General features: G+C 37.3%; 1 protein-coding gene across 6 annotated transcripts in view; it reads left to right on the top strand.

The window, feature by feature from the left end:
* LOC309441494 (titin-like) overlaps positions 1-20776 on the top strand; it is a 242725-nt gene that overhangs the window by 123519 nt on the left and 98430 nt on the right. For all 6 annotated transcript variants that reach the window (XM_082056179.1, XM_082056180.1, XM_082056181.1 and 3 more), the window contains 16 exons: positions 9004-9099; positions 9674-9748; positions 10623-10703; positions 11854-11958; positions 12470-12547; positions 12930-12983; positions 13207-13290; positions 17243-17293; positions 17374-17769; positions 17976-18251; positions 18487-18762; positions 18900-19039; positions 19499-19625; positions 19712-19975; positions 20079-20345; positions 20489-20752. In XM_082056179.1, the coding sequence (XP_081912305.1) occupies positions 9004-9099; positions 9674-9748; positions 10623-10703; positions 11854-11958; positions 12470-12547; positions 12930-12983; positions 13207-13290; positions 17243-17293; positions 17374-17769; positions 17976-18251; positions 18487-18762; positions 18900-19039; positions 19499-19625; positions 19712-19975; positions 20079-20345; positions 20489-20752 (2634 nt within the window). The remainder of the gene's footprint in view (positions 1-9003; positions 9100-9673; positions 9749-10622; positions 10704-11853; positions 11959-12469; positions 12548-12929; positions 12984-13206; positions 13291-17242; positions 17294-17373; positions 17770-17975; positions 18252-18486; positions 18763-18899; positions 19040-19498; positions 19626-19711; positions 19976-20078; positions 20346-20488; positions 20753-20776) is intronic.

Genomic DNA, 20776 nt, shown 5'->3' on the forward strand with positions numbered 1-20776 from the left:
AACGGTTACTCAAATTATTTGTAGGGATGGTTTAGTACATGATTTAGTGGGACTCGGCACTATGTTTACAGTTGGACTCAATGATCTTAAAGGTCTTTTCCAACCTAAACAATTTTGTGATTCTATGAGAAAGGATGAAATAAGCAGAAAATGAAGGTTTCAGCAGAGAGTAGCAGTTTCCGTACATAGAGCAAAGTAATTGCAAATATCTCTATGTACCTATGTTGCCATGGATAGCAACATGAACCAGAAGCAGAATCTTTTCTTTAAGTTGTTAATTATAATTTGCTGTATTTTGATCATATGTCAATGTTCTCCACTCTGATTTGCAAAGTTGTTATATTGTATGAATAACACTGAAGAGCTGTAAAGCTCCTGTGAACACCTAATTCACTGCCTCCTGTAAGAGACATTTATTTTCTGACATTAATCAGGATAAGAGACTTTGATTCAAATACTAAAAAAAGTACATAAGACACCCTAAAACTATACACACCATAGACACATGCAGTGCTGCATAATTTCATTTCCTTTACAAAGTCCCAAGCACTGGCCAGAGAAGTAAACATTGCCTGTGCCACCAGATTATCTTGATCTGAAATATGACGACATTCCCCAAGTGAAGCACCACCTTGCAGTGATATTTAAAGCATTGAAATAAATTAAATGAACATGACAAGAAACAGTTATAAGCAGCAGTGATTAGAATGGAAGATTAAACTATTACAGGAAAGAATGTGTGACACAAAAAAGAGAGGAAACGTACAAAGACAGAAAAAGAAAGACAAAGTCAACTTGAAGAGTAAAAATAGTGATAATATCCAAATGACAAGTAAAAATATGACAGTGACTGCCAAAAACAGCACAAAACACACAGTCTTGCATGATACATGGCTGATACTCAAATACAGTAGGATTCCATAAATAAGTCTCTGATCAGGTGTTACAGAGAGGACATATGTTTGCTGCATTTCCACCTTGACTCAGAAACAGAAACTAAACTCAAAATTCTCATCTCCTGAGTGACATATTTGACATCCTGCTCATTTGAAGCAAAGCATAACTGATGACAATGTAACCACAACACTTTCTCAAAGAAGACTGTGTGTATGTACTATTGGTTGTCTTATTTTTTCATAGTCATCTGTAGTGCCCACAAAACTAAAATATACTAATATCTTTGAAGTGCTCAAGAAAGGTGTTCTGGAAGAGCCCACACCTGTAGCTGTGCCAAAAAAGCCAGAACCTGCACCAGTTCGAGGTACCTGTCACCCTGTGCATCAACCTGAATGAAACTGTTTCTTACTGTCTTACATGTTACTTCTGATGTCTGCTATCCTGTCTGTTTGTGATTACCTGAAGTGTCTACATTCTGTGCTGTGTACAAATTCTGTGGCATGAACTGTGGAACTGTCATATGCAGGAACAGGAGTTGGACTCGATGATCCTTGTGGGTACCTTCCAACTCAGGACATTCTATCCCAATGACAAATACATAGGGAATACTAGGGACTGTCCCAATCTCCATTATATGTGTTCAGGATCTAAAATTCTATATATAAAAACTGAGAAGATACATGGGAAAGTGATTTCTACCTTGGATTTTTAATGTAAACTTCTGTCTTTATCATTTTTCCAAGAATCTCAAGTAATATAAATGGGCTTTTTTTAAAAAGTGTGTTTCTTTAACCACTAAGAACCCTGTCCTATTGTGTGGTTGTAACAACCAGACACAGTCATGACACAGCAATATTAAAAAAAAAAAAAAAAAACCAACCAAACAAACAAAAACCAAACACACACAAAGAAAAAACAACACACCAACTCAACCAACCCAAAAAAACCCTACCAAACATAGAAACTGATCACTTCCAAGAGAATAGGGACAAGAGCTAGGTTCAATGTACTGTGAAGGAACTGAAGTGGCTATGAGAAAAGAAGTCCCAAGTTAAAAAGAGGGGCGTATCTAGATAGGAAAAAAGTATTTTAAGAATTGGGCATATGTGATCTGGGCCTAGATGGCAAGTAACAGATACTCCAAACTCAGTAGCAAATGCAGTGCTTATTCAACTTTTTGGTAGATCAGGATAGTCTTCATTCTGTGGGGAAACTTCATATGAGAAACAAACATGTCTGTAGTCATACACTGATGTAATTATTTCAAACCATAAGTTCATTAGAACCCAAGAAAGCAGGTTCTGCAAATTTACAGTTGAGTTGCACATGGTTACTAAATATAAGCCCATCAGATCATCTGTATTTGTGCAGGACAATTTTTCATCACATGATAAGGAGAGCAAGGAAACGTACTCATTCTGCAGGTAGCCCTTTTAGCTTCGCCAAATGCAATTTTTAGATACAGAAATACAGAAGCCCTGAAAGCTCACTATGTCAAAAGCCCCTACACACTTAAAGTGTGAAAGAGTTGAAAAAACAGAACAGACATGAAGGAAATAAATAGTAAGGATGATGAGATTTATGTTCCTCACCACATCACTGCCTACAATGCTGAATGCAAAACATCAGCATCTTCACGAGGAATGGCAACAGATAAGAAATGGGCTGAGGTTACTCCCAGGGAAGAGCTGGATCCCAGCAGGGCTGAGGGTGTCAGTCTCTCCTCCCAGGGAGGGAAGGCCGCTGAGGACAGCGGGGCGTATCCTAATTCACACCTCAGCCTCGAGCTGTACTACCACAGCAGCAGTTTTCTCACAGAACCTACTTGGCATCACCACTGTGTCTGTGTCTGTGTCTGTGCCTGAGTTTTGTGTGCGAGTGAGTGGAACACAGGTCAATACTGTGAGATCGGTTTGGTTACTGTTGGCAGCGCATCTCTAGTTTTATGTTTCATTGTTCATCTTTCTATTTAATGTGTAAAACTGACTGTTACTAATATCTTTGAAGCACCTGAGGTGCCCAGGAAGGCTACTCGTGAGGAAAGAGTACCTGTGGCCATTGCCAAAGCACCAGAGCCTCCAGCACGCAGAGGTACCTGTCTTCATGGATAACTTAACAAAGCAGATTCTTAATCTTCTTCTCTTAAGCATTGTCCTGCCTTCTCTTGGCCTGTCTCTGATTCCTGTCTGAGACTCTCAATGTTGTGCATGCTGGGTAAACGGTGCTGTTCATGTGTGAGGTTTTGAGCTGGCTGTTGGGATGTTCTGTGTCTGCTGCCCTGTGTTTTGTTCCTACTCAGCATGTCATTTCACCAATGTAAAATGACACCCACTAATATCTTTTAAGTGCCCGAGATGCCTGAGGCAGAGGTCCCAGAAGAGGAAGAGGAGGAGGAAGCACCAGAAGAGGTGGCACCAGTTGCTGAGCCTGGAGAGCCAGAAGCTCCTCCAGCTGAAGGTATAGGGTGGTGTGCTGATTGAGCCAGCCATGCCCCCCAGGTTGCCACAGCACTGAGTGCTCTTTGCCCCTCTGTGTTCCATGGGGAAGGGGTGTGAGTGGTTGTGTTGTGTCTGTTTGTGCCTGTATATGCCTGAAGGAGCAGGGAGGCTAGCACTTGCCTGCAAGCAGTCTTTCATAAGCCCGTACTTAGACTCTTTTTTGGGAGTCTTCCACCTGGAGGAGTAGTTGCCTGAAGAGGACTATCTTATAGTCCCTCAAGAGTTTACTTTCTTGCTTTGCTATTTGCATTTGGCTGTTTACTGACCTTTACATCAGTCAAGTAAAAGGAAGTAATATCTTTAAAGTGTCTGAGGTGATCACGGAGGGAGAGCCAGAAGAGGAGGCGCCAGTGGTTGTTCCTCCAAAACCTGTGGCTGTGCCCAAGAAAGCTGTGACTGTGCCAAAGAAACCAGAAGCTCCACAAGCTAAAGGTATATATTTTCGGGGAAGTTGCTTTTTATTTTAGTGTATTGATTCATATTTGTTATGCCTTCTTTTTTGTAAGATTTGTTATGTGTTCTCTACCCCAGCCTCTGCTGTGCCTATCTTTGAATATGTGACTAACCAACCTGTCACAAGATGACTGTTACAGTGTTAGAAATATCTAAACTCTTTGATTTTATCATGTGTTATCGTGTTTTGTATTTTTTTAAACTGTCAAATTAACAGGAACTAATATCTTTAAAGTGCTCAAGGTGTCCAAGAAAGCTGTCCCACAAGAAAAAGTGCCCGTTGCTGTACCCAAAACACCAGAACCACCAGCAGCCAAAGGTACATGTCATCACTATTAGTATCATCATTAGAAAGAAACATCACGCTCCTCTGGACTTAAGCTGAACTAATTTTTCTGGTGATGACCTATCAGAGATAGATGCATAAGAAATATGAAGTGCAATGTGGAGTGTTAAAAACATGGCAGTAAAACCAGATTGAGTTCCTTAAAGAAATATCTGCAGCTTTCTGAACTTTTTGTAAAGTTTAAGAGTTAAATTTTACTGAATGCTTAGTTTAAACAGAATAGCATGTTCTGAAGAAGAGCCTGCAAATAAGTCTTCAGTTTAAGGAACATAAAGTTTCCTCCCTGAATTTTCTAATAGACTGTATTGCTGGATGACAGCAGCAGTATCAGTTCTCTGCCTCTTTAAAAGTAACTTAACACCAGTGTGTATGAGGTAGATTTGATAGCAAAACACTGGATATGTCTACTGATTATCTTATTAGCACATTAAAGGGTCATTAATATAATACAAAAGAGAGGAGAGGAAGTATATATTTCTGTAAAAAAAAAAAAAAAAAAGGAGTCTAAAAGAGAGGAACTCTGGAAAACTGACAATGGAGAGGAGGTATAAAGAATGGAAATAATTAATAGGAAAAAAGTGGTAATGATAAAGAAAAAGTTCCTTTCCTAAAAAATTATGTTACAGTGACAAAGTAGTCATGAATGATATGTGACTGATACTAAATACAGTAGGATTCCATAAATAAGTCTCTGATCAGGTGTTACAGAGAGGACATATGTTTGCTGCATTTCCACCTTGACTCAGAAACAGAAACTAAACTCAAAATTCCCATCTCCTGAGTGTCATATTTGACACCCTGCTCATTTGAAGCAAAGCATAATTTATGCCTAAATGTAACCACAATGCTTTCTCAAAGAAGACTGTGTGCATGTATTATTGGTTGTCTTATTGTTTCATAGTCATCTGTAGTGCCCACAAAACTAAAATACACTAATATCTTTGAAGTCTTCAAGGTGCCCAAGAAAGGTGTTCTGGAAGAGCCCACACCCATAACTGTGCCAAAAAAGCCAGAACCTGCACCAGTTCGAGGTACCTGTCACCCTGTGCATCAACCTGAATGAAACTGTTTCTTACTGTCTTACATGTTACTTCTGATGTCTGCTATCCTGTCTGTTTGTGGTTACCTGAAACTTCCATGTTGTGTGCTGTATATCAGTTAGGAATTCAGTTATCTAGGATTTTGTGTAAACAGTCCAAAAGTGATTTTATATTTACTGTTTTGTTTTCATATTCTGAATCAGCAGATACTAAAATGTTATATTTTAAAACTTGATCATATTATTTTGCTGATTACTGCCCAATTTTGTAGTCTTAAACTGACACAGTGAATGTATCCATGACTCTTTTGGCAGTCTCAGTTAATGTATATGATAGATATGAATCTTTCAAAATGAAAAAAAAAATATTACTGAGAAACGCACATATGAGGACAGTAAGAAGAAGTGACAGTATATCAAGTCTTTAAAGAAAATGCTGATAATTTAGAAATTATAAAGAAAAATAAATGGTTACAAAATCCAATGAACCATATAGGCTGTGGAAGTTGCCACAGTGATATGAGCATTCAGGCAAGAGAGCTACTTAGGATAAAAAAAAGAAAAACAGAAAAAAAGATCGGAAATGGAGTAGGATGGAAATAGTGACACAAGAAAAATACTGGGTTCCTCCCTCTGTCACTGCCCACACTGGTGAATGCAAAACATCGGCAGCTTCATGAGAATTGACAGCAGATAAGAAATGGGCTGAGGTTACTCCCAGGGAAGAGCTGGATCCCAGCAGGGCTGAGGGTGCCAGTCTCTCCTCCCAGGGAGGGAAGGCCGCTGAGGACAGCGGGGCGTATCCTAATTCACACCTCAGCCTCGAGCTGTACTACCACAGCAGCAGTTTTCTCACAGAACCTACTTGGCATCACCACTGTGTCTGTGTCTGTGTCTGTGCCTGAGTTTTGTGTGCGAGTGAGTGGAACACAGGTCAATACTGTGAGATCGGTTTGGTTACTGTTGGCAGCGCATCTCTAGTTTTATGTTTCATTGTTCATCTTTCTATTTAATGTGTAAAACTGACTGTTACTAATATCTTTGAAGCACCTGAGGTGCCCAGGAAGGCTACTCGTGAGGAAAGAGTACCTGTGGCCATTGCCAAAGCACCAGAGCCTCCAGCACGCAGAGGTACCTGTCTTCATGGATAACTTAACAAAGCAGATTCTTAATCTTCTTCTCTTAAGCATTGTCCTGCCTTCTCTTGGCCTGTCTCTGATTCCTGTCTGAGACTCTCAATGTTGTGCATGCTGGGTAAACGGTGCTGTTCATGTGTGAGGTTTTGAGCTGGCTGTTGGGATGTTCTGTGTCTGCTGCCCTGTGTTTTGTTCCTACTCAGCATGTCATTTCACCAATGTAAAATGACACCCACTAATATCTTTTAAGTGCCCGAGATGCCTGAGGCAGAGGTCCCAGAAGAGGAAGAGGAGGAGGAAGCACCAGAAGAGGTGGCACCAGTTGCTGAGCCTGGAGAGCCAGAAGCTCCTCCAGCTGAAGGTATAGGGTGGTGTGCTGATTGAGCCAGCCATGCCCCCCAGGTTGCCACAGCACTGAGTGCTCTTTGCCCCTCTGTGTTCCATGGGGAGGGGTGTGAGTGGCATTTGGTCGTGTTGTGTCTGTTTGTGCCTGACAGTCAGTAAAAAGAACTAATATCTTTAAAGTGTCTGAGGTGACTGAGGAGGAAGAGCCAGAAGAGGAGGTGCCAGTGGATGTTCACCCAAAGCCTGTGGCTTTGCCCAAGAAACCTGTGCCTGCACCAAAGAAACCTGTGGCTGTGCCCAAGAAACCAGTGTTTGAGGCTGTGCCTAAGAAACCAGAACCTATGCCTGTTCTTAAAAAACATAAAGTTCCTTCAGCTGAAGGTACATATATCAGTGACTTAGCTTCTCTTTTTTTGTATTCTCTGAATACTTTTTTCCCTTGCTTCACTGACGTATGCAGTGCTTTGGGTATCAGAGTAATCTGTCACTTAAAATTTCATGTGTCATTTTTTGAATGCATTACTCTATTTAGTCTTTGCACTTTCCACTATTGTATATATATGCATCTTAATGTGCACAAAAATGAAAGTCTACTAATATCTTTAAAGCCCCTGATGTGCCAGAGAGAACTGTTCCAGAAGAGAAAGTGCCTCTTACAACACCTAAAAAGCCAGAAATAAAAAAACCAGAGCCTCCTCCAACCAAAGGTATATATTGCCAGGAGACATCTCCTGAGAATAAATGTTTTCTGTTCTATCATCTTTTCTTTGTTAATTTTCTGTGATTCCTGTTCATTCTGTGATTCTGTGATTTTCGAGTCTATAAAATGTGTCGATTCTATGCAGACTACCTTGGGAAAGACCTTTTGGAGCAGAAACTGTCTTTCATGGTTATGACCTCTATAACTCACTGTGATTTTCTGTGTGCTAGGTGTCTTTGTCTTTTTTATATTTCATATGTATGTTTATATACACACCAATAAAAGGAATTAATATTTTTTAAAGTGCATGAGGTGCCCAAGAAGCCTTTCCCAGAGGAGAGAGTACCTGTTGCTGTTCCTAAAATACCTGAACCACTACCAAGTGAAGGTATATGCCATCATAGCTGTTACTGTAAGGACAACCCTTTGTCCTGTTCTTCTCAACATAAGCTTTAAAATAGATGTCCTTTTTTCCCCATTGTAATGCTTGTAAATTTTTCACTTCATATTTTTGATGATACCAGTCTAAGTTTCTTGTATCTACAAGAATCTATTGTATCTATTTTCATTTTTGGAAGTAAAATATCACTTCCAAAATTAAATATTTTTAAGTGACATATGCTCCTACACAGGATATTCCTAACAAAGTTTGTCTTTCTTTAAGATAATAATACAGTCCCAATAAATTTGAGTCTCTTAAACCCTAGTATTTATATTACTGTTATAATCTTATATGAATTGAGAGCATTGAAGATTTTTTTCTTTCCAGTTACAATGACTTATCCACAAATTTAATGTGTACTACACATAAAAATACTATCTTTTGCACAACCCCAATTCATTCTTACATAGAAAGAGAATAGTTTTTCAAAAGCATGCATTAACTGCAAAGGTAGCAGATATTGAGTGATTACTTACCCTGACATGTATTTGTCTATGTGTGTGGGAGTAGCTTTCTTTTTAGTGACGTAATTGTTCGTGTGAATCAATCTTATAATTGGAAACTTACACCGGTTGTCAATATTCTTTAAAGAATACGAAATTGTAAAGGAGATTGAGCCTCAAGAAGCAGAAGAAATTCCAGTTGCAAAAGTAGAAGAAGCTTTACCAGTTGAAGGTATACCAAGTACCTACCTAGAGGCTGCCAGACACCTTTCTTTCATTACTGTGTTGTTTTGTTCTTGCTGTGTCATTCTTCTCACGTGTACCTGTATGTTGTAGGTTTCTGTGTAATTCCTCCTCTGTTATTATGTTTTGGAAATGGGTTCTGATCTCTTAATTCTAAGTACAGCATACAGATTATTTTAAATGTTTTCAGTTTGTTTCTTGCCAACAAGAGTCTTCCTGTCATCTGGTTTCCCACCTTTGTTCTCATGTTATTGACATGCTTTTTTAAGTCAATTTGGCTATTTGTATTGTGTGTGTGTGCTACAAAGGAATAACCTAAGTCTGTTTCATACGCCCATTTAATACACTGAGATTTGTTCACTGGCTTCACTTGAAATTACCTTCTTTATATTTGTACATTACTCTTTGGGTAACTACTGTGGTAGTAAATTTATACTAAATCTACCTAATGTTATTTAAAGCACCGGAACCTGAAAAGAAGATCCCTGAAAAGCGAAAACCACCACCACCTACTCCACCAACAGAGGATATTAAAATGGCAAAAGAACTACTTAAAGGTATCACCTGAAGCAACAATTAACAGTGGGAACTCAAGCAAATAATCATTTTAAATTATACAGATGAATCTTGAAAAGCATGCTTTTAAACATATCACTTTAGGTCTCTCTTTTTTTTTTTCTTTTCTAATTTACTATTACTCTAATGGTGTGCCTTGCTAATGCTCAGTCCCTTATGATTTTTTTACCAGTGTTATGCTAAGTCAGCTAACATGGGCTCTTTTCAATAGTTGTGGAAAAAAATCTGTTTATTTAAAAAAATCTTAACTGAATTAATGCATTCTTCTATCCTTAACATAATTCTTCTCTCTTTAACATGTTCTTACAAATTAAAAGAATCCCCAGCAATAATTTGCTGGTGCTGCTATATGAACATGGGGTTTAGATCAACTGTGCTTCCTACAGATCATCTGACTTCTTCTAAACAGTTAATCAGCCAGAATCTTAGCTTTGTATCTCTTGTGTTTCTATTATGTCAATGGTATTAATTGGGTTTTTTTGACTTTTTAGAAAGTTCTTTTCTTTTTTGAATCTAATTATGTGTGTGGTAAAATTAAAATAATTTTCTTTAAAGCTCCTGAATCCAGGAAGAAAGTTGTGACTGCAAAGCCTGGTGAGCCTCCAAAATTGGAACCACCACCTGCTAAAGGTACCTAGCTAGTATAACGATCTTACTTAAATCAGTCCTCTCATGAACCCAGAATTGTAGTTCTTGGTAGTTCTTCTTGGTCTTTAATTTGCTCAGAAATATCAAGAAGCTGTTTATGTTAGATTATGCTCAATAGTGGACTCTAATCTTGGATGTAAATGTTCATCTCATATTTATGTCCACTTTAATCTCCTGTCATGCAATTAATGAGATGCAAGAGACAGAATCACGGAAGAGTGAGAGAGTTTTTATGAGTTTTGTCACTTGTGTAGATGCTCACTTTGGTTCTTTGCTTAGGGAGAAATGAAAAATAATATACTGTTTAAATATATATAGAATTGTTCAAACATACTTGGTTTATTATTTGTCTGAAATGTAACTTATTTTTGTGAGAGGAAGTCAGTTTACAAGTACTCCCTTGTATTTTTCATATTTACTGGAACTTAAGAGAAGCTGAGCACTGAACATCTCTTCTAAATGCTGTTCCAGGTTTAGAAATTAAACTAACTGGATCCTTATGAACATCATAGACAGACAGTTCAGAGGAATAAATATGTAACATAAGACTGAAATGAAAGAGGAAAAGGAGATAAAAATGTTGCTGTGATAACTCTCCTTGAATACATAATCTTTATAGTTTTGCCAAACCATACTTCTCTTTTGTTGATTTGTATGAAAATTTCCTCTTATGCATAAGCCTAGAAGACAGCTGTACACAAATAATATAGAAAAAAAATCTCAGCAGTTTTACATTTGCTTTTAATATTCTACAGTGGACCAGCATTTGATTTGTGTGTTTGGAATGGTTAGTTGTTGGTTAGCTCTTACTACTATTATGAACCCATAATAAAATCTGGAATAATATTTGTTCAAGTGCCTGGACTCGTAAAGAAACCCCGCAAAGTAATTCCTGAAGTTACTCCTCCACCAAAAGAAGAAGTTGTTTTGAAAAGAGGTACAGTAACTTGGCTCTGTTTTTAAAAACCCAGTATATTAACATTGTTCAGTGTATTTCCCTAAGTGACATTGGTTTATGTGTGTGGTATGGAAAATACACAAAGTACTACCTGAAATCTGTTTTGTGGAGAAAGCCTTTATAGTTGCAGGGATGAAGTGGAGGTATTGTGAAAATCTGTTTGATCCAAAGGATCTGTTATGGAAATAGAGCAGAACACTGAAAATCTGTTTCCCTATAAATCTATTCTGTTTTCTTAAACTCTGTAAAACTTATACTATAATTACCAGTTTTCCATTTTCTTCAGCTTCTGGACCCCTAAATATTTTCCAGTGACAGTGTGAATGTTATTGAAGTCACATATGTAGCACCTGGTTTATCTTTTATGGTTTCCTTAGAAGTACTGAACAGATCACAGAACCCTGTGGTACTACTGGACATCAGTTCCCCTTTCTTGCCTTCTCAATCACTTCATGCTCCATTACTGCTTAGAAGAAGGACACACTAATTCCAGTTCTGTTTGAAATACCACAGCAAAATGATTCATGCCCATATACCTTGCAGCCAACCTTCAGATTTCAGAGAACGTAATAAAATACAGATATCCAGTTTTTCAGATGACAGTCTCGTTAGATACCCAAGACTGATATCTGACAGGACAAAAATAACTGAAATAAGTAAAAGGAAAACCAGACATTATATACATCTGAGTTCTCCAGATACAACACTTGAAGACTCAGTCTTGTTCTCTCACTGAAGTCAATAAGAGTTTAATCCATAGTCCTGTATTTTGTCCCTGAAAATCATCTATAACTGCAGTTATTAAAGCAGAATTGTGTATAGAAAGTCGTTTCAATATAATAAATATAAGAAATTTTTTTCTGTCATAGACAGTTAATGTTGACATTGTTCCTCGCAGATGGTCTGCTCTTAATAAAAGCATCTTTTTGTTCTAGATGACTTTGAATGTTAAAAGACTTTCAGAATAGTATCTTGGACAGTAACACAAAATCTTCCATTTATATTGAGCTATATATTTTACATTCCTCTTTCTTCATGATCGTTGATAATTTTTAATCTTTTGTCTTGTTCTTATCTTATTCTTTTGTTTACCTGTGCTTTAAAAACTGAAATTCCTTTTATTTTAAAGTTCTTAAAAAGAAACCAGAAGAGGAGGAACCTAAACCAGAAAAAGAACCTAAACCAGAAGTTAAACCAGTACCTACACCAGCAGAAAAAATTAAGAAACCTGAAGGTACTAGATTACATTCAAATCTCTCTAGTAAAATAAAATTAGAATAAAGTTTAAGAGATCAAAATTTTCAGTAGTATTCTCTGAAATTAAGGAATGAAAGTGAGATTTTAGAAGATGGCTTGCATTAACTTAATTGTGTAAATTAAAGGTTTGCTGAAAGCACAACCAAATTTGACATCCACATTTGGGTCTTTTTGGGGGATTGCTTCTAAGTCTTCACTGTGTATAGAAGAGGACTTTACAAATATTTTATAATACTGATACTACAGTGAAACAGTTAACCCAAGCATACTTTTAGTTAACATTTTGCAAATATTTGTCCTTTTGTCCACTGAGTGTTTCTAATTTATTAAAATCTCACTCTTAAAAATACATATTTCTAAGCCTTATGAATATCCGAAACTGTTTATGTCTAAAAAGAATGAAAATTCTTAGGCATAGGGGAAATAATTGCATTTGGGGTCTCAAAGTGTTTTAATATATCTTACAAAATAAAAATAATATTTTAAAGTCCCAGAAGTTCCTAAGAAGAAAACTGAGATACCCGTCATAAAAAAAGAGGAGAAACATGTGCCTGAGCCACCTAAAGGTACAGACCTGTGCTGTTCTTTTTCCTTACTGCAGCAACTAAATTATATTCATTGCTGAGTATGATGCTGTATTAACCTAATGCATTACTATCATCCAGTCTGTCCATTAGTATCGTGTCATGATTAACCCCTTGTCATTCTTCTGGGTTTCTTATTGTCTTTACTTCTTCGGTACTTGAAAAAAATCATCTTTTTTCCATTGCATCTTGCTTTACAAGTGTTCAACTCAAGTTATTTTTTTGCTTTCTGACTAAATAAAATATAAAATAAATTCTGTCTTTGATTAACTCTCTCTGTATCGTGGCTTCTAACTTTAATGTTCAATGGGGTTACAAAACATGTGAATTAACCTATTTGTAATTGTTGTGTTTGAAATCCCAGAACCTAAGCAACCAGCTCCCTCACTTGCTGCGCCTGAACCTAAACCTGTAGTAGGTAAGAATTCTTTAGTTATGAATACTGGTGAAGCCTTTCTTACATGCCTAGTATTTTCCATTCAGAGATTTCTGGCTAAAAGGGCATTCAACAAATATCATTAGTATTAGTAAGACTGCAACTTTCAGACAATCTACAGAAAATTTTAAAGAACATTGTACTTAAATCAAAATTATTTATTCTAACAAATATAGAAGAACTTTTTTTTTCTTTTTTTCTACAGCTCTAAAGTCTCCAAAACAAGCAGCAGAACCAGCACCAGCTGTTACTGCTCCAGTGACAGCCCCAGTGGTTGGAAAGAAAGCAGGTACTTATGTTTCTTCTGTGCTATTTACCATGTTTTTCTCTCTGAAATACCTAAATAACTTTAGGATAAAGATAATGAATCGCTGTACAATCATATAACTCATTCATTACAGGAAGATTTGAGATCCCATTCAAGGATGTCGTTATTCTAGGTACTGTCAGCTAATGTAAAAGACAAGTGTCTCGGATATACCATAGAGATAAATCTGTGCTCTTGTTTCTAGATGGTTATATGTGTCCCTTTATTTATTGTCCTACTGTGAAATTTGTGTGTTCTGTTGATTCCTTGATGTTGTTTATGTCCTGATGTATGTCTTGTGAACTGCATCTCGTATTTTCTGTACAGCAAAAGAAAGGTGACAGGTTTCTAAACATTTGTTGTGTTGCTTGTTTTCTGCTTCCAATTTGTTATTGAAGTCCTGATGAAAAGTGACAGTGGTGTTGAAGAATTAGAGCATTCCTACCTTCATGTGCTAAGCTTAGGACTGCAGATCATACCCTGCTGTGAAAAAAAGAAATGTTCAGAGTTTGATTTCTCTGAAGCACTCTGAGTCCAAGGTCCTTCAATCGAGTTAATGTACATGCTGCTCGCCCATCGTTCAAAGGGCCTCATTGTTACAGTAGAGCTCAGATCTTGGGTACTTGAGAAGCCTGGCCATGAATTTGGTGATGTAACCAGACCTGCAGTGGCATCAATAACCCATTATATACAGTTCGCCAGATATGTCCTTAGAAAGCTATCATTTTCTGCTACTTATAACCTAGATTGGAATTAAATTGGCGGAATAGTGGTACAATGCTCTGTACCTTAACAGTGGTTTACTTAGGTATTCTGTACTGTTTGTATGTGTCATTCATGTCTTTCTTTTGTTTTGTGATTGTGTTATAAGTTTTCTATTATGTGGAGAAAAAGTGTTCTATGTTCATTTTATTTCAGGTATAGCTGGAAATTTTATCTTAAAATTTATTGTTCCTGATGCTTATTCTTATGGATTTTAACTCTCTAAATTACCTATGAAACCTTTGTAGCTGCAGAAAAGCCTGATGCACCATCTGTAATAAAGCATAGACATAAAATACCTCCAGTGGAAGAAGAAAAGGCCGAGTCAATTGTGCTAAAGAAGATTTTGGTTGAGAAACACTTGCATGTGAAAGAGAAAGTAAGTCCAAAGGAGGCAGTTCTGGACATTCAGGAAGTAGAGCCACTTGAGTATAAAATATCACTGGAAACAGTTGATGGAATACTGAAGCCAGAAGGAGATGAGGAGGAGAAAGTGGCTTTTAAATATTTTATCCTGGCTCCTGAAGAAGAGGAGCCAGAAATGACACCTATAGTTTTAAGCAAGACTACCCTTACAGGTGAGAAAATGGAAGTTGCAGCAGATCATGTTACTTATGCAAAGGATGAACCACTACTACCTGATGAGGAATTGACATTGATTTCTATGGCATCTGAACATGTGGAAAGAGATTCTGGTGAAGAAAAGTGGGATGAAATTAAATTGGTTGTTCATAGGGAAGATGCTGTAGAGAAAGTCTCTGACAAGTTTGGTGTTCTTCATGAAGGAAAGATTCCTGTGCGTGAAAAAGAAGAGGAAATCAAGTCAACTTATGTACCTAAACATATACCCAGAGAGCCATGTGAGCCCAGGGACCAGAAAAGACTTCTAGGAAAAGACAGAAAATCAAAGATCAGTTTGAAGCCTGAAGAATTTCCCATTAAGGATAAAACTTCATTTGTAAAGGATACCACAGAGGCAGGAATAGCTGAAACTCCTCTGCTTAGAAGTGAAGAGGGAGGAGGTTTTACTCTAGAGAAATCTGAAGTTCCTCTTGGAGAATCCACAAAGGAGCATGGCATACAAAATAAAACTCAATGGATGAAGAAACCTGGTACCACAGTAGCTGAAATTCCTATAGATAAGATTCTTAATAAAGAAGCAAAGAAAATGGAAATTATTCAAGATTATGAGGAAGATGAGAATCTGGACTTTACATCAGCAGAACTGCATTCCTTAGACCTGTCTGAGGAGACTAAACCAGTGTTAAGAAAAGGTGTTGACCTAGAACACCCCACTGAAGATGAGAAGGTTCCCATAGAAAAAGCTTACACAATCTTTAAACCATCTGTTCTTAAGCCAGAAATAGTGGAAAGGAAAGCAAGAGAAAAATATTCTGCAGAGGAAGGAGAAGTTCATTATGAGGAGGGTTCAGGACAACTGTTGACTGAGAAGGCACTCCTAAGTGATAAAAAACCAGGGAAAAAGATTATACCAGAGAAAGAAGAGAAAACTACCTTCAGCACCCACTTAAAAAAAGGCAAAATTAGACAGTCAGATGCCCCTGAAAAGCTGCCTGTGGAAAAAGAAGAATTTGATACGGTGATTACAGGAGAAGGAATGGAAGGTGAAGATGCCATAGGAGAACACGCAAAGGGAATCAAAGATAAAATAGTTGACAGCTCTGAGTCAGCAGAGGAGGTTACTATTCAGCCACCACAGAGTCAAGATAAAAAGCAATTCCAAGAAGTTCATACCATTCAGGACGAACGTAAAGAAACTCCATCTCTCAAAAGCAGCAAAGATAAAACTGAAGAAAAGAAAACTTCTTTTACTGTAGAAGAACTGATGCTTTTGGGAAAAGAACTTCCAGTGACAGAAGGTATATCAGATGAAAAAACATCACCTAAACCTGACACTGGAAAAAGCACATCTGTTACCATGAAAAAAGAGAAGGGAAAGCTTTCAGACAAAATGCCATCAAGCAAAGGAATCCCTGCAAATGGAGAAGTTACTTACTCCTCAAGCATAGGTAAGATAATAACTGCTAAGAAAGATGAAGGAGAGAAAGAATACCAGAAATCAGAACCTGCTCACATAACAGAGCAGGACAGTAGACCTTTGAGTGAGAACAGGAATTTGGATGCACCTGGAGAATCGCATGAAGTTCGGGATGTTCCTGCGAAGTCTCGTGCAAAGCGAGGTGAGGAAGACCTCCACCAAATTCTTCCATGAAGTGCTTGTACTGTTTGCTTCAGGGGAATACCATTTTCAATTGTGATGTTTGCTTTCATTCTTTAACACCATTCATGTTTCCATCTAGTATGTCAACTGGCTGTATTGGCATTCAGCCACTCTTCACATGTTTGTCTTACCTGTCTGTACATACATCTGTGTCATCAATGTTCATTGTCTTAGTCTTACACTTTTATTACAACTGCATAAATCATGTTGTGTGCCATTATCTTCTCAGAAGAATTCACACATTTTTTTCTAGCATTCGTTTTTCCATCCACTGCAATAAAATATGTCCTGCATTTCATTCATATCCTTCTCCCATTGAAAGTATCTTTTATATTTCCTTTCACAAAATGATGATGAGAAGCAGCATAGCATGGAAAATATTTTCAGAAGTCTGAGATGTTGATCACAAGTTGGGCAACTAACAGAACATCCCTCATTTGTGAGAGTATCACTTTATCCTGAAACATGTATTTACTTTATACAACTTATATTTTTGTTGTCTTCATTAGTAAAAGTGTGTGCTTTTTCTAAAAAAAAATCTATTTAATTTTTAAGAGGTACTTAAGCTATTTTGGTTGTCAGGTGGGTATTGGTCAAGGGCCTAATTGTGAGTAAAGTGTCAGGGAATGGCAGAATTTTACAAAGCAACGGACAGGACAATAAATTGAGGAACTAGGAGCTCCTAAGCTACCTTTCAGTCCCCAGCACTGAATATGTGTCTTTCCCATGCTTCAAGATATTGAATTTACCATTGAGACACAGACAGTATAAGTTGTATAAATATATACATATGTTTTTTATCTTCCTCCCCTTGTATGTGTATATAGCTAAAGGAAGAGAAAATCTGATTTGTAAAAGAAATATTTGTCTTAATTTTGGTATGTATGTTTATTTAACTACATTCCTAATAATATTGCTGTTCTACTTCAGAGGCCAAGCCACCAAAAGAAGAGACTCCGAAAGGTATCAGTCCAGTCAAAGGTAGGATACTACAAGTCAATACCTACAAGCAAAAGCAATAAATCAGGATTAGTTTATTCATTTCTGAATCTGAATTGCAGCCAAGAAGACACCTTCACCAGCAGATGCAGAAAGAAGGAAGCTCAGGCCAGGCAGTGGTGGTGAAAAACCTCCTGAAGAACCTCCATTCACTTACCAACTCAAGGCTGTACCACTGAAGTTTGTCAAGGAGATGCAAGATATAGTGCTAACAGAAGCTGAATCTGTTGGGTCTTCTGCAATCTTTGAAGTCCTTGTTTCACCATCCACTGCAATTACCAGTTGGATGAAAGACGGAAGTAACATCCGCGAGAGCCCAAAACACAAGTTTATTGCTGATGGCAAAGATAGGAAGCTGCATATTATTGATGTCCAGCTGTCAGATGCTGGTGAATATACTTGTGTATTACGACTGGGAAACAAAGAGAAGACCTCTACAGCCAAACTCATTGTTGAAGGTATTCCCCGTTTGAAGTTTATCAATAACTTAAAGGCTAGCTACTCCTCAAGCTAGAAATACTGGTACTTCATGAATTTACAGTGATTGAGAGATGGAGCCTTTTGCTTCCATCAATCACTACACATTGATTTAATATGTAAGACATTGCTGCATCACACCTTCTGAATATAAATGAGACAAATAAAAATGTTGTATTTCCCACAGAACTCCCAGTGCGGTTTGTGAAAACTCTTGATGAAGAAGTCACTGTGATTAAAGGCCAGCCATTGTACTTGACATGTGAGCTTAACAAAGAAAGAAATGTGGTCTGGAGGAAGGATGGGAAGATCATCAAAGACAAGCCTGGGAAATTTGCTTTGGGTGTTATTGGCTTGTCACATACCCTCACGATCACTGATTCAGATGATGCTGATGCTGGCACTTACACTGTTACTGTGGAAGATTCTGAGCTGTCATGCTCATCTTGTGTTAAGGTAGTAGGTAAGCAATCAAAATTGTGTTCTCCTTTCTCTGTAGGATACTTGGGCTGTTTTAAAATTAGGAAAGCTTTTTCTCATTGTATTACAATATAAATGGACAGATAAGATTTTTTACAGCTATTAAAACCTTGTTTTAATACAAAATCTGTTAGTTCTATTTCTTCTATTTATGACCCATCTATTTGTAGTAAAAGTCTGCTAAGCTGTATTTTTATGTAACTTTTTGTCATATGCAGAAGTGATAAGAGACTGGTTAGTAAAACCTATAAGAGACCAGCATGTGAAACCAAAAGGAACAGCTACTTTCACCTGTGACATTGTCAAGGATACACCAAACATTAAATGGTTTAAAGGAGATGAGGAAATCCCTGCTGAACCAACTGACAAGACAGAAATTTTGAAAGAAGGAAATAAAATTTTCCTGAAAATCAAGAATGCTGGCCCTGCTGATATTGGGGAATATTCAGTGGAAGTTGAAGGTCGCAGATACCCAGCTAAACTGACCCTTGGCGGTAAGGAAGCTTTTGTTTGTATTATATTTAATCAGCTTATAGGCCAATGTTCAAAAACCTCTAAACAAACAAACAAAAAAAGGTAACCTCTATCAAAACTTGAGCTAATTATATGTGTGTTCATTTGTGCATTCTAGAACGTGAAGTTGAACTTTTGAAGCCGTTAGAGGATGTTACAGTTTACGAGAAAGAAACAGCAAACTTTGATACAGAAATATCTGAGGAGGATATTCCTGGTGAATGGAAGCTGAAAGGAGAAATCCTAAGACCCTCACCTGTAAGCATCATTGAATTATACAACACAATTTATTTAAATTTAAATAATGTGAACAGGTTCCCTTGAGCCTTTGTTGTAATATCTTTGCAGGTCTGTCATTGCTTCTCAGTCCAGAATGTAGAAAGGCTAAGCATTATGGTGATTAAAAAACACTAGCTTTCTAAGTAAGAATTACATGCTATAAAAGCTAAGTTTTGAAGGGCTTAATTTTCTCGAAGGGTAACAATATCTTATTCAGACAATAATAAAAATATCCTGTATATGTTGCTAGGAGTGATGCTGACATTTAAAAGAAGTGTGAAACACTGAAGAGATGTATTCCACTTTTTTATTATTGAGTAAAAGTGTTAACTTCCCTTGAAAAGCAATTTCAATCTTTTTAGCTTACTCTTTGTATATAGAATCCCTTTATTAAAAATACCTAGGCATTGTATTTACCATAGTCTGTCATCTCTCCAGACATGTGAAATCAAATCTGAAGGAGGAAAACGCTTCCTAACCTTGCACAAAGTAAAGTTAGATCAAGCTGGTGAAGTCCTGTACCAGGCACTTAATGCAGTTACTACAGCTATCCTGACAGTGAAAGGTACGATGCACCATTGAGCATGGTATCAACTTAAGCAGAGTTCACATGGAGCATGTTACAAATGATGTGTTCTGTTTTGCTTCCAGAAATTGAACTGGACTTTGCTGTGCCCTTGAAAGATGTTACTGTCCCTGAGAGGCGCCAAGCACGGTTTGAATGTGTCCTTACCAGAGAAGCCAATGTTATATGGTCTAAGGGCACTGATATACTCAAGATTGGAGATAAATTTGACATCATTGCAGATGGAAAGAAGCATATTCTTGTAATCAATGATTCTCAGTTTGATGATGAGGGAGAATACACTGCTGAAGTTGAGGGCAAGAAGAGCACAGCAAGACTGTTTGTGGAAGGCAAGTATCTCATTATGAACAAAACAATATAAATGGTTAAAGAATGTATCTTTTAGAACCACATTAGCCTTTTTCTGACAGTAATTATGTGTCTAATTTACAGGTGTGAGGCTGAAGTTCATCTCACCTCTACAGGATCAAACAGTGAAAGAAGGGGAAACAGCTCACTTTCAGTTTGAGCTTTCTCATGAGGACATGCCAGTGAAATGGTACCAAAATGACAAGAGACTCCACACAAGCAGAACAGTTCTTATTACTTCAGAAGGCAAAGTTCATAAACTAGAAATGAGAGAAGTAACACTTGATGATATCTCTGAAATAAAGGCCGTAGTCAAGGACATGAACACACAAGCAAACCTCAAAGTCTTAGGTAATTACATAAATAATTAAAAATATGCCATATAATACATATAAACACTTTTTAATATCATACATAGAAAGTGACAAAATATTGATGTTTTTGTAAATTTATGTTATCAATTTACCATTTCATATCCACTGTGCCTTTTGTAGAGGCTGATCCATATTTCACTGTGAAATTACAAGACTACAATGCTCTGGAGAAAGATGATGTTACTCTGGAGTGTGAACTCAGCAAAGATGTGCCAGTAAAATGGTACAAAGATGGTGTAGAACTAGTTGCTTCAAACAGAATTTCCATAAAAACGGATGGCTTGCGTCGTATCCTGAAGATCAAGAAGGCTGCAGAGAGTGATAAGGGTGTTTATGAGTGTGACTGCGGAACCGACAAGACAAGTGCTAATGTTGGCGTTGAGCGTAAGTTACCATGCCTCGGCTAAA

This window comes from Streptopelia decaocto (genome assembly GCF_964273445.1).
Source record: "Streptopelia decaocto genome assembly, chromosome: 6".
NCBI classification, from domain to species: domain Eukaryota; kingdom Metazoa; phylum Chordata; class Aves; order Columbiformes; family Columbidae; genus Streptopelia; species Streptopelia decaocto.